Source organism: Lithobates pipiens, unplaced genomic scaffold, assembly GCF_037356315.1.
Source record: "Lithobates pipiens isolate NorthernLeopardFrog02 unplaced genomic scaffold, aLitPip1_a1.2 Scaffold_28, whole genome shotgun sequence".
In the NCBI taxonomy this organism is placed as follows: domain Eukaryota; kingdom Metazoa; phylum Chordata; class Amphibia; order Anura; family Ranidae; genus Lithobates; species Lithobates pipiens.
Window position 1 is genome coordinate 8,638,642 of NW_027507789.1, and position 25,777 is coordinate 8,664,418.

The 25,777-nt window shown below is 44.6% G+C and overlaps 1 protein-coding gene across 3 annotated transcripts in view; it reads right to left on the reverse strand.

The window, feature by feature from the left end:
• ABCA5 (ATP binding cassette subfamily A member 5) overlaps nucleotides 1-25,777 on the reverse strand; it is a 175,782-nt gene that overhangs the window by 39,638 nt on the left and 110,367 nt on the right. For all 3 annotated transcript variants that reach the window (XR_013263453.1, XM_077458668.1, XM_077458667.1), the window contains 8 exons: nucleotides 22,337-22,456; nucleotides 13,714-13,852; nucleotides 11,704-11,794; nucleotides 9,680-9,819; nucleotides 7,220-7,339; nucleotides 4,900-5,101; nucleotides 2,886-3,055; nucleotides 780-898 (listed from right to left, as the gene is read on the reverse strand). Coding sequence is in view for 2 of the 3 variants with exons in the window: in XM_077458668.1 (XP_077314794.1) it covers nucleotides 780-898; nucleotides 2,886-3,055; nucleotides 4,900-5,101; nucleotides 7,220-7,339; nucleotides 9,680-9,819; nucleotides 11,704-11,794; nucleotides 13,714-13,852; nucleotides 22,337-22,456 (1,101 nt within the window). In the remaining variant the exon portion in view is untranslated. The remainder of the gene's footprint in view (nucleotides 1-779; nucleotides 899-2,885; nucleotides 3,056-4,899; nucleotides 5,102-7,219; nucleotides 7,340-9,679; nucleotides 9,820-11,703; nucleotides 11,795-13,713; nucleotides 13,853-22,336; nucleotides 22,457-25,777) is intronic.

Below are 25,777 nucleotides of genomic sequence, written 5' to 3' on the forward strand. Positions count from 1 at the left end.
CCGGCAACATCACAAGGGGGCGGTGTCCCAAGTCGGCCCCACCCCCTTTTAAGGTTTGCCTTAGCTGACGGCTGAGCTTTTTTTCTTTTTGGGGTCCAGCGGTGCAGCAGGTGTCATGATTGACGATGGATTTACATGGGGGGGGGGGGGGGCATTGTTTTTTTCATTTTTTATTTTTTAATAAAGGACTTGTCAAAAACCATCCTGCAGACTCGGAAAATCACAGCCCAGGGTTGTGGGGATGAGGTCCTCATCCCCATCAATATGGGGACGAGATGCTTTGGGGTGGATCCTGAAGCACCCCCCCCCCCCCCTCATGTTGAGGGCATGTGGCCTGGTGTGATTTGTGGGAGTGGCTTGCTCGCCCCCCTAATTCCTGGTATTTTTGTCATGTAATTTTACATAGGACACACTATAGAATAAAATGTATACATTTTCTTTATAGTAAAACAATTTAAAAAAAAACGAGCGCTCAAAGCAGAACATTTTTTTAATGTTTTTTTGTTTTGTTTTTATGTCTTTATGCCTATAGAATATATAATAAAAAAAATAATTACAACGTAATATTGCCAAAGGAAAGCCTAGTTTGTTCTTAATAACTATCGCCAAATAAAGAGGCCTACATGGGAAATGTGAAAGTTGTTCTGGTCTATAAAGTCTATATAGGGGGAGAGCTGAATTAAATATGATGCTTCCTTTGGCCCACTTCACATTTTCCCACCAGTGATTGGATAAATGCGGCGTATGCTGTACTCTACTCACTACTTACACCCTCCTACCTTTCCTGAACTGATGACATCCAAACCGCCACTGTGAGGAGCGACAGACATATAGTCGGTCCCGTTCATCAGCTCCACCTTTATTCTTTGGCTGTGCAGGTGGTCAATTATACTGGCACCTGCGGAGAGAAAAGGTGGAAGCTTTACGATGGATAGTTTGCATTTGTGTTAAATATAATCATTGTCAGCAAGACAGAAATAGGAGAAAAGGAGAATTATTTATTAATATGATGGTCCAGCAAGAGACACTGGTGGAAGAGAAAGAGAAGGGGGAACATTACTATGGTGGTCCACCAAGAGGCACCAGTGGAAAAGAAGGAGAAGGGAGAACATTGCTATGGCGGTCCACGAAGAGGCACCGGTGGAAGAGGCGGGGAATGGAGATCATTATTACAGTGGTCCACCGAGAGGCCCCAGTGGAAGAGGGGGAGAAAGGAGAACATTACTATGGTGGTTCACCAAGAGGCACTGGTGGAAAAGGAGTACATTACTATGGAGGTCCCAGTGGAAGAGGAGGAGAAAGGAGAACATTATTATAGTGGTCCACCAAGAGGCACTGGTGGAAGCAGAAAAGGGAGAAAATTACTATGGTGGTCACCAAGAGGCACCAGTGGAAGAAGAGGGGAAGGGAGAACGTTACTATGGTGGTTCACCAAGAGGCCCCAGTGGAAGAGGGGGGGAAAGAAGAACATTACTATGGTGGTTCACCAAGAGGCACCAGTGGAAGGGGAGGAGAAGGGAGAACCTTTATTATTATGGTGGTCCACCAAGAGGCACCGGTGGAAAAGAAGGAAAAGGAGTACATTACTATGGTGGTCCAATGAGAGGTCCCAGTGGAAGAGGAGGACAAAGGAGAACATTATTATGGTGGTCCACCAAGAGGCACTGGTGGAAGCAGAGAAGGGAGAAAATTACTATGGGGTTCACCAAGAGGCACTGGTGGAAGAAGTAGGGAAGGCAGAACGTTACTATGGTGGTTCACCAAGAGGCCCCAGTGGAAGAGGGGAAGAAAGGAGAACATTACTATGGTGGTTCACTAAGAGGCACCAGTGGAAGGGGAGGAGAAGGGAGAAACTTTATTATTATGGTGGTCCACCAAGAGGCACCGGTGGAAAAGAAGGAAAAGGAGAACATTACTATAGTGGTCCCCTGAGAGGTCCCAGTGGAAGAGGAGGAGAAAGGAGAACATTATGATGGTCATCCACCAAGAGGCACCGGTGGAAGAAGAGGGGAAGGGAGAACGTTACTATGGTGGTTCACCAAGAGGCCCCAGTGGAAGGGGAGGAGAAGAGAGAACCATTATTACAGTGGTCCACCAATAGGCACTGGTGAAAGAGGTGGAGAAGGGAGAACATTACACTGGTGGTCCAGTAAAAGGCACCAGTGGAAGTGGAGGAGAAAGAAGAACTTTATAACGATGGTGCACCAAGAGGCATCAGTGGAAAAGGAAGAGAAAGGAGAAATTATGGTGGTCCACCAACAGTAAGCAGTGGAAAGAAATGAAAAGGGAGAACGTTACGATGGTGGGTCATCGATAGACACTGGCGAAAGAGGAGAAGGGAGAACATTATTAGGGTGGTTTACCAAGAGCCACTGGTGGTGAAGTTTTCACCCATCCTTGGTAGCCATGTGGTTTACATTCCTGCAACAGCTTGGCAGCACCCTCTTCTGCTGTTCAAGCCTTGCTTTTGGTCACTAAGGTGACAAACCACACTAAAGGACCAATACTTAGGAAGAAGTTGTGGAACCTCAACCCTCACAGCAAAAGCTAAAAATTTGCTACTGAGCTACTGAATGTTCTGGTGTGTTTTTCTAGGATTAGAGCACAGTGTGGATGTGCATATAAACCGCACTGTGTAAGGGTCACTATGGGTAAGGGTGACTGTGTGTAAGGGTTCCTTGGCATTTTGAACCCACCAAAACAAGACTTTATTGGATATATAAGTTTATTTCCTGCTACAAGCCCAAAGCTTTTTCTTCCAAAAGGTGCATCCAACTAAATAAAGGGGATGTGGGCATGCAGCTTTTGACATTACATATAAATGACTAATTGTTGTGCTGTGCCTGGTATTCCCCTTTAAGTGACATCAGGGATCCAACGCCTACCTGTGGAGCTCTGGATAAGAAGGCTGGTGAGGTCCTTCTGACTCTTCTGTCCTGGACGCAGGAAATACAGATCTGGAGACAGTTTGATGGGGACGGAATGCTTGTGGTTGTACCAGTGAAGAATGTTTACTGCGACCTGGGCAGCCAGGAAAAGGAATAAAGACAGACACCTGGAAGAGAAGGAACAGAAGGATTTCAAGTGTGAAAAAATACATTTAGTTTCAGAATGTTTTGGCATCATGCCTCGCTTTATGAAGTTTTTTTAGTAAAATAATTTTTGTAACCTTTTGTAACCTTAGCATACTGTATATTGCTGCAGATAAGCCAGTTTTGTTTACGGTCATGCGAGTCTGCATTTGGCTGTTTTATGCTAATAAAACATTAATTAATGGTACACTTAGCTGGCGCCCCCTTGTGTCCCTTTTTTACTTCTAACACCAAAGTAGCCTCAGATCCCAGGGAGCTTTATAAGGGACAACACAGACACATTCTGTTCAACCGCATCTCACCCTTCTACCCACACATTCCTATTGACTGGTGTTATGGTACTCTCAGAATCTCTGCCAAGACTACAGTTCCCAGTAACAATGCTGGGTTTGTGTCTTCTTACCAGAAGGGTATTAAAGCTCTGGCCTTAGAAGTTGTAGGTGCGGTGTCTTCTCACCAGCTACTTGAGAGCTAAGGAGCTAAAATACTTACCTGCTAGTTACGTGCTTGTTGCTGATCTGGATTGACTTAACTACTCTATTGCCTGCTATGACCCCTGGCTGTAGCAGACTACTCTTTTGTCTGCCAAGTGCCTTGATTTCTACTTGAACCTGGCTGTTCTCTTGCCTGCTAGGACTCCTGCTTGGACCTGGCTGCTCTTTTGCCTGCCATGACCTCTGCTTGGACCTGGCTGCTCTCTTGCCTGCCATGACCTCTGCTTGGACCTGGCTGCTCTCTTGCCTGCCAGGACCTCTGCTGGGACCTGGCTGCTCTATTGCCTGCCATGACCTCTCCCTGGACCTGGCTGTTCTCTTGCCTGCCATGACCTTCGCCTGGGCCCGGCTGCTCTCTTGCCTGCCATGACCTCTGCTTGGGCCCGGCTGCTCTCTTGCCTGCCATGACTTCTGCCTGGGCCCGGCTGCTCTCTGACCAGCCATGACCTTTGCCTGGGCCCGGAAGTTCTCTTGCCTGCCATGACCTCTGCCTGGTCCTAGATGCTCTCTTGCCTGTCATTACCCCTGTCCAGTCCAGATTACTCTCTTCTTCTACTGTCTTTTTCACTTTGAACAGTCTCTGCATCATAGCTATACCAGCCATTGGTGGGGTGATCCTGAGGACCGAGACCTCCTGGTGCCATTTTGAACCAAAGAAAATCGGTACCACTAGGGTTACACCTTCAAGAGCTCTGCTGAAGATCACCTGGCACTCAAGACCTTGTGCCTGTGGGTGAGCCCACATCACCTGCCAAGGGGCACCATAACAGCTAGGAATGTGATGGGTAGACTCACTGGCCAAAAGAAGGACTCAGGCATCAGCAGGAAGAGTTGCAAGGCAAAGGGAGGAAGTCACAAGGCAATCATGCATTTCCTTTATAAGGAACTTGGGGATCTTAAGTTTCTACTCAGACCAATAGCCAGCTAAGTACTAAGTCCAACCAAAAACATTTCACATAAATGTTGATGTCCGTGGCAATGGGTCAGCTAAAGGTGTTTTTATCTACTAGGGATCCCAGTGGTATGAAATCCCCTCTTTAGCTTCTGGCTCTTTTTTCTCTCACTTTGGAGTTCTGGGCATCTAACCCAACTCAGGGTGTTCACACTCCTTTAAATGGATTCTCCCTAGCATTGAATGCAAATGGTAAGAGTGGGGATTCTGAATATGGGATGCAGAGCAAATGCGCAACCAAGAGAAGTAACAAAAAAAGCGAAAACATTTTTTTTTTGGATTGATCCGTTAACATGGTTAGCCCACCCCATAGGTTTTACTTTGGGTGTTCCTTACTATCTCTCAGCAGATAAATACTCACACGTTTCGGACACATTTCCGGTCTCGGTACAAGTTGCGGAAATGTAGCTTGGCTATGGTCCGGGCCTGCTGCTTCCACAGAGCACGGCCGCTCACGGTGCAAGGATCGGACTCTGGAAGGGCCAGTAGGCCCTGGTCAATATCCTCGGTGGATTTCCACTTCCTGTCATCGTCTATCTTCTGATGAGTGAAAATATTGCCATCTGTAATAAAACACAGACGTAGAATAATATGATTCAACGACGTAAAATTCACTCAAAACGCATTATGGTCCTAAGGCTGAGTATGACTGGTGGACATCTTTTACCTTTACTGTACCCCTCGTTCAACGTAATAAATTAACCCCTAACCATAACCATTTATTGGTTGAACTAGGTGGACTTGTGTCTTTTTTTCAATCAGACTATGTAACTATATACAACCTTTAACCCCTAACTTTTAACTCCTTAAAAAAAAAGGAAAAAAAAGGAATAAATAAAAAATAAATAAAAAACGGATGAAAACGCTGAAATTCAAAGCAACAAATGATGAAACAGATGATATTTTTCTCTATTGCCTAATAAAAAAAATAACACAGCTCATAAATGATTTGAATGCTGTACAAAAACGCGCATACAAATGGCCAATAAAAAACACCTAAAAAAACATGAAAAAAATGCAACGCTCAGGTGTGAATGCAGCCTAAAGCCGCGTACACACGGGCGGACTGTCTGGCCAACTTAGTCCGCCGAAACACATTTCAGCGGACAGTCCGCTCGTGAGTAGGCTAGTTGGACGGACTAAGTATGGCGCATGCTCAGAAAGGATTTACACGGCGAAAGGTTGCATTGCAGTGTCTTGGACGTCCTATTTCTAGTCCCGTCGTACGTGCTGTACACGTCATCGCGCAAACTTTCGACGGACTGTTTGCGCATCGTGTGTGGTCAAGTCCGTTCATTCGAAAGCAGGACGGACTGTCCGTCGGATTGTCTGACGGACTAAGTTGGCCATACAGTCCGCCCGTGTGTACGCGGCTTAAGAATTTAGATTTCTGTTCTTGGGCCCATATACATTAACTCACTTATAGATGAAAGACGGCTACCGCGTAGGCTCAAAATGCCTGCGGTGCGCGGGCGGTGCGCTCTGTGATCACCGAGTTCTCGGGACTTGGCTGATCACAGATCGAAGTAAAGGGCTAATCACAGTGGCCCTTTACCAAGTGATCAGCTGTCAGCCAATGACAGCTGATCACCGAAGTGACAAGAAGCCGGTTATCAGCTTTTTTTCCCCTCACACTAACAGCATTAGGAAAAAGAGAAAGTCATTAACCAGCTTCTGTTACAGGGACATCGATACCCTTGGTGCTCACCAGTGCCGCTAATCAGTGCCCACCGGTGCCACCTACCAGTGCCATTAATCAGTGCCCACCAGTGCTGCCAATCAATGCCCTTTATCAGTGTCACTTATCAGTGCTGCCTACCAGTGCTTATCAGTGCCTATCAGTGCCACCTATCAGTTCCCATCAGTGCCACCTATCAGTGCTCATCAATGCAGCCTCATCAGTGCCTCCTGATCAGTGCCCGCCAGTGCCGCCTCATCAGTGCCACCAATCAGTGCAGCCTATTAGTGGCCATCAGCGCCGTCTATCAGTGCCCTTCAGTGCTACCTATCAGTGCCCATCAGTGCAGCCTCATCAGTGCCTACTGCTCAGTGCCCCCCAGTGCCGCCTCATCGGTGGCACCTATCAGTGCAGCCTATCAATGCAGCCCATCAGTGCCCATCAGTGAAGGAGATAAATTAACTGTTTGCCAAATTTTATAACAAACTATAAAAAAATATATATATTTATTTCAAAATTCTCTGTCTTTTTTTGTTTGTTTAGCAAAAAAAAAAAAAAAAAAAACCCAGTGGTGATTAAATACCACCATAAGAAAACTCTATATGTATGAAAACAAATGATAAAAATGTCATATGGCTACAGTGTTGCATGACCGCACAATTGTCATTCAAAGTGCAACCACGCTGAAAGCTGAAAACTGGCCTGGGCAGGAAGGGGGTAAAAGTGCCCGGTATTGAAGTGGTTAATAAAACCATCAGATTTAAAAAGCTTGAAAACTACATTTGGAAAATACAACATGTTAAAAGGTTCTATGAGATCTTAATGATTCAATCTACCTAAAATTCTCTCAACCAAAATTGACTATTTATAATTCTTATGCTAATATGGATTCCCAGGAAGTAAAGGATCAGGAATGGAGTTGTGACCATGCCTCTGTCTTTCATAGCATTTCCAGATGAGACAACGGATCTCGGATCAATCAGTGGGATCAGGAGATCATTACCTGTTTGGTCCACATCAGATTCTGCTTCTAGCCTGAAGAAGACATCCTCCAACGTGGTGACCGACACTCCATAGGTCAGGATTCCCAGGCTGCAGTCATTGTCCAAAGCTGAAAACAATCCTAGAAAATGGAAAAATCACACAAAATGTAGAATAAAGGCAACTCAACCGGACTGAACATAGAAAAATCCAGGATAAAGACAACTCAACCAGACCAAAGGTAGAAAACTCCAGAGTAAAGACAACTCAACCAGACCAGCGCTTAGCAAAATCCAGGATAAAGACAACTCAACCGGACTGAACATAGAAAAATCCAGGATAAAAACAACTCAACCGGACCAAACGGAGCAAAATCCAGGATAAAGACAACTCAACCAGACCAAAGGTAGCAAACTCCAGAGAAAAGAAAACTCAACCGGACCATGTTGTAACAAAATCCAGAATAAAGGCAACTCAACCGGACCAGAATTTAGGAAAATCCAGGATAAAGACAACTCAACTCGACCACAACGTAACAAAATCCAGAATAAAGGCAACTCAACCAGATGGAACGTAGTTATATCCAGAACAAGGACAGCTCAGCTGGACCACAATGTAACAAATTCCAGAATAAAGACAACTCAATCGGACCAAACATAGCAAAATCCAGAATAAAAACAACTCAACCGGACCAGAATTTAGCAAAATCCAGGATAAAGATAACTCAACCAGACCAAACGTAGCAAACTCCAGAGAAAAGAAAACTCAACTGGACCATGTTGTAACAAAATCCAGAATAAAGGCAACTCAACCGGACCAGAACTTAGGAAAATCCAGGATATAGACAACTCAACTGGACCACAACGTAACAAAATCCAGAATAAAGACAACTCAACCAGATGGAATATAGCTATATCCAGAACAAGGACAGCTCAGCTGGACCACAATGTAACAAAATCTAGAGTAAAGACAACTCAACCAGACCAAAAGTAGCAAAACCCAGAATAAAGACAACTCAACCACACCACAATTTAGCAAAATCCAGAATACATACAACTCAACCAGACCAAATGTAGCTAAATACAGAATAAGGACAACTCAGCTGGACCACAATGTAACAAATTCCAGAATAAAGACAACTCAATCGGACCAAACATAGCAAAATCCAGAATAAAAACAACTCAACCGGACCACGTTGTAACAAAATCAAGAATAAAGACAACTCAACTGGACCAGAATTTAGCAAAATCCAGGATAAAGATAACTCAACCAGACCAAACTTGGCTAACTCCAGAGAAAAGAAAACTCAACTGGACCATGTTGTAACAAAATCCAGAATAAAGGCAACTCAACCGGACCAGAACTTAGGAAAATCCAGGATATAGACAACTCAACCAGATGGAATATAGCTATATCCAGAACAAGGACAGCTCAGCTGGACCACAATGTAACAAAATCTAGAGTAAAGACAACTCAACCAGACCAAAAGTAGCAAAACCCAGAATAAAGACAACTCAACCACACCACAATTTAGCAAAATCAAGAATACATACAACTCAACCAGACCAAATGTAGCTAACTACAGAATAAGGACAACTCAGCTGGACCACAATGTAACAAATTCCAGAATAAAGACAACTCAATCGGACCAAACATAGCAAAATCCAGAATAAAAACAACTCAACCGGACCACGTTGTAACAAAATCAAGAATAAAGACAACTCAACTGGACCAGAATTTAGCAAAATCCAGGATAAAGATAACTCAACCAGACCAAAGGTAGAAAACTCCAGAGAAAAGAAAACTCAACTAGACCATGTTGTAACAAAATCCAGAATAAAAGCAATTCAACCAGACCAGAACTTAGGAACTTAGGAAAATCCAGGATAAAGACAACTCAACTTGACCACAACGTAACAAAATCCAGAATAAAGACAACTCAACCAGATGGAATATAGCTATATCCAGAACAAGGACAGCTCAGCTGGACCACAATGTAACAAAATCTAGAGTAAAGACAACTCAACCAGACCAAAAGTAGCAAAACCCAGAATAAAGACAACTCAACCACACCACAATTTAGCATAATCAAGAATACATACAACTCAACCAGACCAAATGTAGCTAAATACAGAATAAGGACAACTCAGCTGGACCACAATGTAACAAATTCCAGAATATAGACAACTCAATCGGACCAAACATAGCAAAATCCAGAATAAAAACAACTCAACCGGACCATGTTGTAACAAAATCAAGAAGAAAGGCAACTCAACCGGACCAGAATTTAGGAAAATCCAGGATAAAGACAACTCAACTGGACCACAACGTAACAAAATCCAGAATAGAGACAATTTAACTGGACCATAAAGTAACAAAATAGAGCAAGTCCAAAGAAAAACTCATGTACATGGGGGGACGGTGAAGACCCTACTGATAGGAGGGGTGAGCAGAAGGCTGAGTACAGACCATTGCCAATTACCTGGGAAGATGTCTACATCCTTCAATGGTAAGCCGTAGATGAGGGAGTTCTCAGTGGCCAGCATCAGACTCGCCCCGGGAATGTGCTGTGAGACGAGCGCAGATACAGACGCCATGTTACACGAGGATTTTATATCCATGCTGAACGGAAAGACACATTTGTTTGGTCACTAAAAGAGAATTTATCACAAAGACCCACAAGACCGACCCCAATGACATCAACCATCACAGTGTATCTAATAGAGAAAATGTTTTTAGTCTTGGATAAAGTGGTAATGGGGGGTTAGAACCTCTGATGGGTGTTTGAGGTTGGTGTCCCCACTGGGGGGAATCACTCCCTCTATTCGTCCTGGTGACCCCTGGCAGTGGGACAAACATTGATGGGAAATCCGAAATCCTTAGTTGTCACCAAAACAGGAGGTGAGGGGAAAGGACGTTTATTCTGGTGACAACTAAGAAAGGATTTATCTTACTTCGGAGAGATTTCCTCTTATTTCCTGCTTTGTATACAAGACAGGAAGTGAAGGGGAAACTCCCCCATGGGACAAACACAGCCAAAAAAAATCCAGGTATGGATTTTTTCAACATAGTTACACTGACCCTGCTTGGGCCAATGTATCTATGTATATACCATACATGGCCAATGCTCCTGGAAGCTAGAGATCACTGAAGTAGACACCACAACTACAATACTACTACACCACTACTACAATAATACTACACCACTCTACTACAATAATACTACACAGCTACTATACCACTACTATAGTACTACTACACCACTTCTACACAGCTACTATACCACTACTACAAAACTACTACACCACCACTACTAGAGGAATACTACACCACTACAACGCAGCTATTACACCACCACTACACAACTACTACTACACCACCACTACTACTACAATACTGTTACTACACTAATACTACAATACTACTACACCACTACTATAGTACTACTACACCACTACTATACTACTACATTGCTACTACAATACAACTACACCACTACTACAATACTACAACACCACTATTACAGTACTACTACAATACTACTACACCACTACTACAGTACTACTACAATTCTACTACTACACTGCCACTCTGGTGATCTTCACTAGCGTCCGGGTCCTGTGCCGAGCAGCTGTCCTGCTGCATTGCGAACACAGGAGGTTGGCAGTTGGGCGCCATTCAGAGAACGCTTTGTGTTTTCTGAATGAATGCAATGTGATCTGGAGAGGGGGGTTGGTGACTTTTCCCACGTTATACCTCATCCAATCAGAGAACATTTTGCATTCATTCATAAAAAACGAAGTGTTCTTTGAATAGTGCCCAACAGCCGACCCCCTGCGTTCACAATGCAGCAGGGCAGTTGCACAGGACATGGAAGGCAGTGGCGATCACTGGAGAAGCAGTGTAGTAGTGGTGTAGTAGCGGTGTACTAGCGTAACAGCGGTGTAGTAGTGGTGTAATAGCAATGTAGTAGCGGCGTACTAGTGGTGTAGTAGTTGTGTAATAGTGGCGTAGTAGTTGTATAATAGTGGTGTACTAGTGGTGTAGTAGCGGTGTACTACTGGTGTAGTATCGGTGTAGTAGTGGTGTAGTAGCAGTGTCTAATACAGTGATTTCCCGCTTCTACAAGGATCCAACAGGTAATCTGGAACAATGTAACAATAAATATCTCCATACCTGGAATGCTTTTTTTTAACCATTACCTACTTCTGTCTAAAAATAACTGTCTGTGTTTAAGCAGCGGCCTCTCTGCAGAGGTTAGAGCCGGAGCTCTCAAATCAGTAGGGAGCATGAGCATTGGTAATTGTAGGGCTATAGGTCGGAGTCAGCATGGGGCATGTGGGATGCCAGGAGAGAGGCCACTGCTTCCACACAGAGAGCAAGGGGTCCTTCTTTGCTGGCACGGGACAGGCTTTTCTACTTTACACACTGAAGGACTTTGCACACCTTCTGTTTGGCTGCCCATGGGATGGGAATCTGTTATCAGCCAATGGCATTGCACTATACCTGAGGCGGTAGCTGACACCCCACTTGCTCTTGAGGAACAGAGAGGATCCAACGCATTTCAGGGCTCCCTGGGACAGGACGGCTTTTCTGTCTGAAATACAAATTACAAAGAGGATTATATTTTGTATAAAATGTAATATTCATTTCATAAAAGAAGAAGTCCCATGGAAGCGAAGGCTCCAGTCATGTGATCAAAAGTGGGCTGAACCGCTGTCCTCATATCTACTAGAGACGAAAAAAAGCCCTCTAAATTGGAATTCATAACTCCGCCCACCTGCCTGTCTATTTCACAGGTGTTCCTAAATCCACCCACCTGCTGGGATTATTCCATAGGTGTTCCTAACTCCGCCCTCCTTGTGTTTAATTATTTCACAGGTGTTCCCAACTCCTCCCATCTGTTCTGATTATTTCACAGGTGTTCCCAACTCCGCCCACCTGCTGTCATTATTTCACAGGTATTCATAACCCCGCCCACCTGCTGTGATTATATCACAGATGTTCATAACTCCGCCCACCTGCTTTGCTTATTTCACAGGTGTTCCTAACGCCTCCCAACTGCTGTGACCATCTCACAGGTGTTCCTAACTCCGCCCACCTCCTGTGATTATTTCACAGGTGTTCCTAACTCCGCCCACCTGCTGTGATTATTTCACAGGTGTTCCTAACTCCGCCTACCTGCTGTGATTAGCTCACAGGTGTTCCTAACTCCGCCTACCTGCTGTGATTAGCTCACAGGTGTTCCTAACTCCGCCCACCTGCTGTGATTAGCTCACAGGTGTTCCTAACTCCACCCACCTGCTGTGATTATTTCACAGAATATCCTAACCCCACCTGTCTGGTGTTTGAAGGGGGTTTTGCTCCCCTTATTGTTTCTAGTTCCAATAGCGTAAAACCCCACGGGCATGATTTATTGAATAAACGATATATTACATTCACATGTCGTAGATTAAAAAAAAAACAATACACTGGGCAATCAAGCAACAGCACCCTGCACTTCCAGGAATTCACAATGACATCAACTCACATCGCTCCGTCCTGCGCGTTTCGTCACACGTGACATTGCCCGGGTCTGCTCCCCCTATTGTTTCTAGTTCCAATAGCGTAAAACCCCATGGGCATGATTTATTAAATAAACGATATATTACACTCACATGTCGTAGATTAAAAAAAAAACAATACACTGGGCAATCAAGCAACAGCACCCTGCACTTCCAGGAATTCACAATGACGTCAACTCACATCGCTCCGTCCTGCGTGTTTCGTCACACGTGACATTCCCCAGCTCTACAACATGTGAGTGTAATATATCTTTTATTCAGTAAATCCTACCCATGGTTTTTTTTCTTACGCTATTGGAGCATGTCTTTTATATTCACATACCGTAGGAGGGGATACCGGCCGGAAAGCATTGCCTAGGACAGTGATGGCGAACCTTGGCACTCCAGATGTTTTGGAACTACAATTCCCAGGATACTCATCTACACTACAGAGTGCATGAGCATCATGGGAAATGTAGTTCCAAAACATCTGGGGTGCCAAGGTTCTCCATCCCTGGCCTAGGAGAACCCGGGGCAGGGCGCCCTATCACAGGCTCCTTTTCGACATCTCTTCAGTTGGGGAGTCGCAACACACTATTTGGTGAAGCGTGCGATTGATACGTTTGGCGGTAGTCATACTATTGGAACGTGTCTTCATCGGTGATGGATGTTGATCACGTGATTTAGCTCGCTTTTCTCAACACTGAAGGAGGACTTTTACTTATTTTATTTTTTTCACTGCGGACTTTATATCACTTTTTTTTATAACAATTTTCTTGTTTCTGCGTCATTTTTATATTGAGTTATTTTGAATTCATTTACAAGCACGACTCTTGATGTTGTTAACTGTTTAGTGACTGTGTATTGTATCCCCCCCCCCCCCCCGGGAAGAGTCGCGGTTGTCACCTATGAGATGGTGTTGTGCATTATTTTATTCTTTGGCGCTGGTTTTCGATCAGCAAAGGTTGCGTACCCGCCAGGATGTCGGCTTCCTCCATGCAGTGTGTGCTGAACACGATGACATTGTTGGCCTTCCTCTTCTTTAGCACATTCCAGACGGTGTAGCGGGAGCAGGAATCCATACCCGCCGTGGGCTCATCCAGAAGCAGCACCTGCCAAAGACATCGAGAGGTCACCAACCAGACAAAGAAAAAGAGGGGTCACCGGAAAGCATTGTCCTCTCCATCTGTCTCCTTCAGATAAAAATAGACCAAAGGGGCTCCCAATTGACTTTAAACATTGCCGTAATATCGCTCAGCCGGGGGGGGACGACCAAGCTCCGCCTACAAGTGAGATAGAACTGTCAAGTGGACTGGCCCTTTAAATATGTGTCTTCATTAGAGCCAAGACATTTACAAATATGGACTTTATTGGCACCAACTCAACCACAGATTGGATTTTGTAAAAAAAAAAAAAAACAACAATATTTATTGTAAATCAATTAAAAACAATTTTAAATCAATTAAATATTGGCACCAACTCAACCACAGATTGGATTTTGTAAAAAAAAAACTAAAAAACAAACTAAAAAAAAAAAAAAAACAATATTTATTGTAAATCAATTAAAAACTATTTTAAATCAATTAAATATAATTGGTAATTGCACCTAATAATAAGTGCAATTGCCAATGATATGCAATTGATTTTAAACTGTTTTAAAATTGATGTACAATAAAAATAAATCTTTTTTTTTATTTTATTTTATTTATTTATTTATTTTTTTACAAAATCCAGTATGTGGTTGATGTGGTGCCTATATATAAAGTCCATATTTTAGATTGTAGGCTCTAACGAGCAGGGCCCTCTGATTCCTCTTGTACCAAATTGTAATGTAACTGTAATGCCTGCCCTCGTGTTGTAAAGCGCTGAGCAAACTGTTGGCGCTATATAAAACCTGTATAATAATAATAATAATAATAATATTTTACATTTTATAGCTCTAATACACGCGTTTCGGATGTGGCACCTGCTAGCATGAGTGGATCTTCGCACTGCCACCCAGTGGATCTCCGTTCTAATTATTTATTTATTTTTATTTATTTATTTTAGGTACTTATATAGCGCCGTCAATTTACGCAGCGCTTTACATATACATTGTACATTCACATCAGTCCCTACCCTCAAGGAGCTTACAATCTAAGGTCCCTAACTCACATTCATACATACTAGGGACAATTTAGACAGGATCTAATTAACCTACCAGCATGTCTTTGGAATATAATTACCCAAATTATTTGTAACATGGGCCTTTAACCACTTGACCTAGGAAAGATTTACCCCCCCCCCCCCCCCACATGACAGGCCATTTTTTTGCGATACGGCACTGCGTTACTTTAAAGCGGTGTTCCAGTTGCAATTTTTTATTTATTTTTTTAAAGTTAGCAGCTACAAACACTGTAGCTGCTGACTTTTAATAAGGTCACTTACCTGTCCTGGGAGCCCGCGATGTCGGCCCCCCTGAGGCCCGATCCGTCCATCGGATCGGCTGCCGGCGCCACCGTCTTAACGAAGGGAAACAGGCCGTGGAGCTTTGCGGCTTCACTGCCCGTTTCGTACTGCGCATGCGCGAGTCGCTCGGCGCACGTGTCACAGAATACAATGGAGGGCAGCTCGCCGAAGAGGAGGAGGCAGATTTGGAAGACTGCCTAGCAACAGGGGTTTCTGGTAAGTAAAAAAAAAAAACATTTTTTTTTCTTTAAGAATGTTAATGGAATTTTTTATTTTAGGGTGGTCCTCCACTTTAAGCCCTTGTACACACGGTAGGAAATTCCGACGGAAAATGTCCGATCGGACCTCGTTGTCGGATAATCCGACCGCGTGTGGGCTCCATCTGACTTTTTCCGTCGGAATGTCCGACCAACAAAGTTTGAGAGCTGGATATAAAATTTTCCGACAACAAAGTCCCATCGTTTGTAGAGAATTCCGATCGGACAAAGTGCCACGCATGCTCAGATCAAATTACGAGACCAAAGCTATTGGCTACTAGCCGCAACGTAGTCCCGTCGCAACAAACAAACGTCATCACGTTCCGAACGATCGGATTTTCCGACAATTTCGTCCTACCGTGTGTATACAACACCAGTTTCGGACAAAATCCGTCGGAAAAAAATCTGACGGATTTTGTTGTCGGAATGTCCGACCCGTGTGTACAAGGGCTAACAATTACACGGTTGTGCAAAACTGTACCCAAAAAAAAAAAAAATGTATGTCCTTTTTTTCCCCACAAATAGAGCTTTTTTTTTTTTTTGGTGATATTTGATCACCGCTGCGGTTTTTATTTTTTGTTAAGAAAAAAAAAAAAAAAACGCGCTAGTAAAACAACTAAAAAAGCTGCAACTCAAAAGTGAAATACACACCAAACACGTAAAATACAAAAAGGGAGTTGCGCTAATAAACTGAGATAAACAAACTGAAAAAAAAGATGATCTAGATGCTAGACGATCGTCGGGTGACGGCGGACATCGAGTGCGTGGTTCCCCGCAGATCAGCTCCCATTGTGTATAACCACAGCAGGAGCGGGGCCGCCAGCGACGCGCACCCCCTACCCGAAAGAAGTCGGATCACGTGCTAGGTAGTGGTACGTGATCCGGCGCAGCAAGGCCGCCTTGCTGCCGGATATGTAAGTTATATGTAATTAAAGGGTAGCTCCACATTTGCACGGGGGGGAATAACAAATAAAAAATAATAATAATATAGAATATACAATTTGTGCCACAAGTCATATTGTAATTGAATGTTATTAAAAATTTGCCTTTTTTTTTTTCAATCTGCAGCTCTGTAATTTTCTGTAAAATGCAATATGGCCACCTGGAGGCGCTCTGTACTCTGCAATCTTTTTTTATGTGGGTGCGGGGTTCCCCTTAATATCCATACCAGACCCAAAGGGCCTGGTAATGGACTGGGCAGGGGGGACCCATGCCGTTTTTTTTTTCAATGATTTTTAATTATCTATATTGCCGGGACAATACATTACAGCCGCGATCAGTTTTAAATGACTTTTTTTCCTTTAGAAATTTCATTTTGCTGTGGTATTGTTATAAACACGGGGGAAATGCTCCAATTTACAGGCATGCTATAGACACTCCCCAGGCATGATATTTAAAGGAATATTTCATTTTTATTGTTTTACTTTAAGCATTATAAAAATCTTTTTTTTTTGCATTGATTCATGTCTCCTGGGGCCCCAAACACTTTTTTGGCAATAACTTGCGAATAAGCCTTTAAAATTAACACTTTCGGTTTTTCGTGTTCGTGTCCCATAGACTTCAACGGCATTTCGCGGCTTTCGAACTTGCCGCGAAAGCCTCATATTGCTGTCCGCCGAACACCCAATGTTCGAGTCGAACTTACGCTCGACTCAAACATCAGGCTCATCCTTAGTGAGGAGGACAAAGACAAGTGTGTCTTGTCTACAGTCAGGCATGGTGGTGGTGAATGCCAACATGCACTGTGACATACTGAAGCAGAGCATGATCCCCTCCCTTCAGAGACTGGACCGCAGGGCAGTATTCCAACATGATAACCACCCCAAACACACCTCCAAGCCTTGCTAAAGAAGCTTAGGGTAAAGGTGATGGACTGGCCAAGCATGTCTCCAGACCTAAACCCTATTGATCATCTGTGGGGCATCTGTGGGGCATCCTCAAACGTAAGGTGGAGGAGAGCAAGGTCTCTAACATCCACAAGCTCCGTGATGTCGTCATGGGGGAGGGGAAGAGGACTCCTGTGACAACCTGTGAAGCTCTGGTAAACTCCATGCCCAAGAGGGTGAAGGCAGTGCTGGAAAATAATGGTGGCCACACAAAATATTGACACTTGGGCCCCAATTGGACATTTTCACTTGGCCTGTTCTGAGTGGAACCTCTCCTGTTATACCGCTGTATGGTCTTGGCCACCGTGCTGCAGCTCAGTTTCGGGGTCTTGGCAATCTTCTTATAGCCTAGGTCAGTGATGGCGAACCTCGGCACCCCAGATGTTTGGAAACTACATTTCCCATGATGCTCATGCACTCTGCAGTGTAGTTGAGCATTATGGGAAATGTAGTTCCAAAACATCTGGAGTGCCAAGGTTCGCCATCTTTATGTAGAGCAACAATTCTTTTTTCCAGATCCTCAGAGAGTTCTTTGCCATGAGGTGCCATGTTGAACTTCCAGTGACCAGTATAAGGCCGCGTACACACGGGCGGATTGTCTGCCCAACTAAGTTCGTCAGAGAATCCGACAGACAGTCCGTTCAAAATTTGAATGAACAGACTTGACCACACACGATGAGCAGACAGTCCGCTGAAAGCGTGCGCGATGACGTGTACGGCACGTACGACGGGACTAGAAAAACGACGTCCAATACACTGCAATGCAACCTTCGGCCGTGTAAATCCTTTCTGAGCATGCGCCATACTTAGTCCGTCCAACTTGCCTACACACGAGCGGACTGTCCGCTGAAACCAAGTTTGGACGGACAAAACCAAGTTTGAACGGACAAAATTACGGAAATTCCGTAAGACTTTGTTCGTCAGATTGTCCGCTGAAAAAGTCAGCTGAAGCCCACACATGAGCGGATTGTCCGCTGAAACACGGTTCAGCGGACTAAGTTGGACAGACAATCCGCCCGTGTGTACGCGGCCTAAGAGAGTTCAGAGCGATAACACCAAATTGAACACACCTGCTCCCTGTTCACACCTGAGACCTTGTAACACTAACGAGTCACTTGACACCGGGGGGAGGGAAAATGGCTAATTGGACCCAATTTGGATATTTTCACTTAGGGGGTGTATTGACTTTAGCTGCCAGCGGTTTAGACATTAATGGCTGTGTGTTGAGTTATTTTTGAGGGGACAGGAAATTTACACTGTTATACAAGCTGTACACTCACTACTTTACATTGTAGACAAGTGTCATTTCTTCAGTGTTGTCACATGAAAAGATACAAGAAAAGATTTACAAAAATGTGAGGGGTGTACTTACTTTTGTGAGATACTGTAGTCACAAAGCCCCCGCCATCTACTTCCTCAACATTTACCCTTCTTCATGTGAGTATAATGCTTTTTATTTTAATAAAGTTTATGGTGATAATAATACTCCATAAACGCCTCACTGAGCTCTCTCTTCTTTTATTCAATTTATTAACGTGTAATGATTGAATTTCGATCTACTGCGAGGCAGATGCGTAGAGTAGCCACTAGAGGCGCTGTCCTCAACAGTTATAATGCAGAGGAACCCTTCAAGTCGTTTTCGTAATTACTTGTTCTATAAATTACTTGTTCTATGTACTGCTGCAAGTGAGCAGTTCAAATATTTCACTTTCTCTGCTGCAAGTCTCTCTTCCTGGAGATCCAGAAGGATCACAATGGGGGGGCGACAATAAACAATCGGCATTAACGAGGAAGCCTGATCTGCCAGTATTCAGGGCGGTCGGGAAGCAGACACGATCGCGCTGCAACAATAGAGCATTGAGAAGGGTTAAATATTAATGAGGAGCAGGTGATACCCGGCGTACAGCGCAGGAAAAGACGGGCGCAGGCAGCTTGTATTAAACATTGGACCTCATTCATCACTGTCAGGAGGATGTAGAAGAAGGACAATGAATATTCAACAAAAGCTGAACTCGGGCAGCAATGAATGGGGGGGGGGGGGGGGGGAATGCTGTAACTGGAGGAAGACAGAGATCCGTCTTTCTGCTTAGCAGACACACAAGATTTCCAACATCCTCTTTTAGAGAACGGCGTTCTGCCTCTCCAGAGAAAGATTGGCGGGTGCCGGTGGGCATCGCGTCCGCTAGACCCGCTGATTAAATACCGCTGTGTCCAATTACAGCAGGAGTGGGTCATGGGTGGCGCCCCAGACCCTGTGCACGAAATCACATACCTGTATGTGATTTCACACAGTATGGCCGCCCTGCCACAGTATATCTTCACTATATCTGGTCTCCCCAGGAGCCTGCATTCACTATATCTGGTCTCCCCAGGAGCCTGCATTCACTATATCTGATTTCCCCAGGAGACTGTATTCACTATATCTGCTCTCCCCAGGAGCCTGCATTTACTATATCTGCTCTCCCCAGGAGCCTGCATTCACTATATCTGATTTCCCCAGGACCCTGCATTCACTATATCCGGTCTCCCCAGGAGCCTGCATTCACTATATCTGCTCTCCCCAGGACTCTGCATTCACTATATCTGATTTCCCCAGGACTCTGCATTCACTATATCCGGTCTCCCCAGGAGTCTGCATTCACTATATCTGCTCTCCCCAGGAGTCTGCATTCACTATATCTGATCTCCCCAGGAGTCTGCATTCACTATATCTGATCTCCCCAGGGCTCTGCATTCACTATATCTGATCTCCCCCAGGAGCCTGCATTCACTATATCTGGTCTCCCCAGGAGCCTGCATTCACTATATCTGGTCTCCCCAGGAGCCTGCATTCACTATATCTGGTCTCCCCAGGAGCCTGAATTCACTATATCCGGTCTCCCCAGGAGCCTGCATTCACTATATCTGCTCTCCCCAGGAGTCTGCATTCACTATATCTGCTCTCCCCAGGAGCCTGCATTCACTATATCTGGTCTCCCCAGGAGCCTGCATTCACTATATCCGGTCTCCCCAGGAGCCTGCATTCACTATATCTGGTCTCCCCAGGAGCCTGCATTCACTATATCCGGTCTCCCCAGGAGCCTGCATTCACTATATCTGCTCTCCCCAGGAGCCTGCATTCACTATATCTGGTCTCCCCAGGAGCCTGCATTCACTATATCCGGTCTCCCCAGGAGCCTGCATTCACTATATCTGCTCTCCCCAGGAGTCTGCATTCACTATATCTGGTCTCCCCAGGAGCCTGCATTCACTATATCTGGTCTCCCCAGGAGCCTGCATTCACTATATCCGGTCTCCCCAGGAGCCTGCACTCACTATATCTGCTCTCCCCAGGAGTCTGCATTCACTATATCTGCTCTCCCCAGGAGCCTGCATTCACTATATCTGATTTACCCAGGACCCTGCATTCACTATATCTGATTTCCCCAGGAGCCTGCATTCACTATATCTGCTCTCCCCAGGAGTCTGCATTCACTATATCTGCTCTCCCCAGGAGCCTGCATTCACTATATCTGATTTACCCAGGACCCTGCATTCACTATATCTGATTTACCCAGGACCCTGCATTCACTATATCTGCTCTCCCACATTACACAGAAGCAATTATTTTAGTAAATATAAACTGCTAAATACCTTTTCTCATCAGATCATTTGTTATGATCGGCATTCGTTTTTTCGATCATTCGTAACTTCAGATAAATTCGTATTTGTTATGGTCTCTAACATTTAGCCAAATTTGAAAGGAAATTCCAATACCTAGAATTTAATAGTTTATAACTATTATTATAGTTTTATTATTATATTATATATTTATTATTAATAAATAATAATAATAATAATAAAAAAGACTATAATACTGGTTAATAATTATAATAGAAAATACGAAAAACGAAATTATCCGAATGTTTTTCGTTCTTTCGGATTTTCTAATTTTTGATCTGATTTTTCCACATTTTTTCTTATTTTTTCGATATTTGTTCTTTTGGATTTTCTGATTTTCCAATCTTCTGATTTTCGTTCTTTTAGAAAAAAACATTTAAAAAAAAAAAAATTGGCAGATAGTCTTATGCCGAATTTTGACGAAGAACAAAAGGAAATTGCACATGTCCAGTCCTCCGAACAAAACTCTTAAGATACCCCTAGTGCTGGACTTTTAAGGCAGGTACAATAACTATCCAAAAATTCCTCTAAAGATTCAAACAATAATTTTATTGAAAAAGTAAAAAAAGTAGAAAGATATATAAAAAATTTATTTTCAATAAAATTATTGTTTGAATCTTTTTTTGGATAGTTATTGTACCTGCCTTAAAAGTCCACCACTAGGGGGTATCTTAAAGCGGAGGGCCGGTTATAAAAAAAAAAAAAAAAAGTCAGCAGCTGCAAACACTGCAGCTGCTGACTTAATAAACACACTTACCTGTCCAGGGTGCCCGCGATGTCGGCCGCCCGAGGCCTACCCGTCCCTCGGCTCTCGGGTCCCGGCGCCGCCATCCCTTGTAAGGGAAACAGGCAGCGGAGCCTTATGGCTTCACTGCCCGTTTCCTACTGCGCATGCGCGAGTCCCGCTGCTACTGCGCATGCGCGAGTCCCGCAGCGCTTTCTGAATGGGACGCGCTGTGTTCTGGAACACACAGTTCCCAGAACACAGCGCGACTCATTACCCAGAAGACGCCGCGACGAAGAGAGAAGACAGAAGATCTCCGCGGAGGAGGAAGAGGAAGATTAGGATAAAGTGCCTAGCAACAGGCATTTCTGGTAAGTAAAAAAAAAAAATTTTTTTCATTTTTTTTTTTTTTAGATTTTTTGTAATTTTTAAAATGTTTTTGTTTTTCAGGGTGGCCCTCCCCTTTAAGAGTTTTGTCTTGAATTTTGGATGTGGCACACAAAAGTGTAAAATTATTGCCTCCCATACATTTCCATGTCCAGTCCTCGGCGTGCGCACACCCAGTTCCTGACAAAGGTCCCCGCAGCCGCAGATATGGGCGGAGCTGTTCATAGGACTTACCTTGGGATTTCCCAGAACCGCAATCGCCACGGCGAGCTTCCTCTGCTGCCCCACGTTCAGACGCTTCACCTGGTTGTGCTTCACGGCTTCCATATCCAGATCATGCAGGATCCTATTTATCTGTAACACACCATCACAGCAAATTCTATTATAGAGGAACTGCAGTCTGCTGACACAATTTGTAATAAAAACATCTTGGCCATTGTGAAGCTTCCCTCCAACCCCTTTGCATATTATTTCATATATACTGTGATTCTGTACTTGCCAAATATGCTGCAGAAATCTCCTTCCCTCCGACAACTTTGTGCGACCGTCTGTATGCAAGACAAGTTTCGGCCAAAATCCGTCGGAAAAAAATCCAACGGATTTCGTGGTCGGAATGTCCGACCGTGTGTATGGGGCATTATTAGCCTTAGGACTAAAATGGCATTTTAGTTTTAGTCCCATTTTAGTGAATGAATGAATGAAATACTTGTATAGCGCACAATGCGAACTGAATCGCCTCTAGGCGACATTGAAGCGGACAATCCGGACACCTAGCTGACACTTTTTGGGGACCAGTGACACCAATACAGTGATCAGTGCTAAATAATATGCAATGTCACTGTAGAAAAATGACACTGGCAGGGAAGGGGTTAACATCAGGGGTGATCAAAGGGTTAAATGTGCTCCTATGGAGTGCTTTCTAATTGTGTGGGGGGGGGGGGGAGGGGGGAATGCTGTAACTGGAGGAAGACAGAGATCCGTCTTTCTGCTTAGCAGACACACAAGATTTCCAACATCCTCTTTTAGAGAACGGCGTTCTGCCTCTCCAGAGAAAGATTGGCGGGTGCCGGTGGGCATCGCGTCCGCTAGACCCGCTGATTAAATACCGCTGTGTCCAATTACAGCAGGAGTGGGTCGCGGGTGGCGCCCCAGACCCTGTGCACGAAATCACATACCTGTACGTGATTTCACACAGTAGGGCCGCCCTGCCACAGTATATCTTCACTATATCTGGTCTTCCCAGGAGCCTGCATTCACTATATCTGATCTCCCCAGGAGCCTGCATTCACTATATCTGGTCTCTCCAGGAGCCTGCACTCACTATATCTGGTCTCCCCAGGAGCCTGCACTCACTATATCTGGTCTCCCCAGGAGCCTGCATTCACTATATCTGCTCTCCCCAGGAGCCTGCACTCACTATATCTGCTCTCCCCAGGAGCCTGCACTCACTATATCTGCTCTCCCCAGGAGCCTGCATTCACTATATCTGATCTCCCCAGGAGCCTGCACTCACTATATCTGGTCTCCCCAGGAGCCTGCACTCACTATATCTGGTCTCCCCAGGAGCCTGCACTCACTATATCTGCTCTCCCCAGGAGCCTGCACTCACTATATCTGCTCTCCCCAGGAGCCTGCACTCACTATATCTGCTCTCCCCAGGAGCCTGCATTCACTATATCTGCTCTCCCCAGGACTCTGTATTCACTATATCTGCTCTCCCCAGGAGCCTGCACTCACTATATCTGGTCTCCCCAGGAGCCTGCATTCACTATATCTGCTCTCCCCAGGACTCTGCATTCACTATATCTGGTCTCCCCAGGACTCTGCATTCACTATATCTGGTCTCCCCAGGACTCTGCATTCACTATATCTGGTCTCCCCAGGAGCCTGCATTCACTATATCTGGTCTCCCCAGGACTCTGCATTCACTATATCTGGTCTCCCCAGGAGCCTGCATTCACTATATCTGGTCTCCCCAGGAGCCTGCATTCACTATATCTGGTCTCCCAGGAGCCTGCATTCACTATATCTGGTCTCCCCAGGAGCCTGCACTCACTATATCTGGTCTCCCCAGGAGCCTGCAGTCACTATATCTGGTCTCCCCAGGACTCTGCATTCACTATATCTGGTCTCCCCAGGACCCTGCATTCACTATATCTGCTCTCCTCAGGAGCCTGCATTCACTATATCTGGTCTCCCCAGGAGCCTGCATTCACTATATCTGGTCTCCCCAGGAGCCTGCATTCACTATATCTGGTCTCCCCAGGAGCCTGCATTCACTATATCTGGTCTCCCCAGGACCCTGCATTCACTATATCTGGTCTCCCCAGGAGCCTGCATTCACTATATCTGGTCTCCCCAGGAGCCTGCATTCACTATATCTGGTCTCCCCAGGACCCTGCATTCACTATATCTGCTCTCCTCAGGAGCCTGCATTCACTATATGCATCCGCAGGGAAGCAATTGTTTAGTCGTATTTGGTTGACTAAATCTACAGTACATTTTAGACGACTAAAAGGAATGTGTTATCTAAAATCGAATGGGTGTAGTTAAATTATAATGCAATATTTAAGCATTTCTCTACAATTTCTATACTCATTATATACCGCTGGAGTGAAAAAATCAAATTTTATTTATGGTATTGAGGTATGAACATGCACTACAGACCAGTGTTCATTTTGGCGTCAAATTTCAATTTAGTCTTAGCCCTTGTACACACGGTCGGACATTCCGACGGAAAATGTCCGATCGGACCGTGTTGTCGGGTAATCCGACCATGTGTGGGCTCCATCGGACTGTTTCCGTTCGGAACATCCGACCAACAAAGATTTAGAGCTGGGCTATAAAATTTTCCGTCAACATGGTCCGATGGGACCTTGTCCGATCGTTTGTAGAAAATTTCCGATCGGAACAAAGTGCCACGCATGCTCAGATAAAATTCCTAGACCAAAGCTTTTGGCTACTAGCCTGAACGTAGTCCCGTCGTAACGAAATTATGTCATCACGTTCCAAACGATCGGATTTTCCGACAACTTTGTCCGACTGTGTGTATGCAACACTAGTTTCGGACAAAATCCGTCGGACAAAATCCGACGGATTTTGTTGTCGGAATGTCCGACCGTGTGTACAAGGGCTTAGTCTTTTGACCAAAATGCCATTTCAGTTTTAGTCGTATTTTAGTCATCTCAATTGTTTTAGTTTTAGTCGTATTTTAGTCGACTAAAATGGTATTGAATTAGTCCACTAAAGTGTTTTAGTCGGTTTTAGTCGACGAAATTAACACTTGTGTTACATTGTAGCTCTTCAGCCGGAATCAACTTCAAAGAAGAACTCCGCCCACCTGAAGAGATTATATAAAATCAGCACTGTGTGATTCCAAAATAACTCCCCCTCTGTGTATGAAGACAGTGTTCATGCAGGGACAGGACGTGGGAGGGGGCAGGAGGGGAAGCTTCCCCGGGCGCAGTGAAGCAAATGGGCAAAAAACGGATGCACCCATTCTACTGCATGTATTAACAGTGGGGGAAGGGGGCGCAATTCTGGATCCTTGCCCTGGACTCTGGATGACCCTGTCCCGGTACTGTGTTCATTTGCCCCCCCCCCCCCCCCCCCCCCATGTTACTAAGAGGCATACACAAGAGAAAGAAGTAAACTATAAAAAATTGGAATTATATT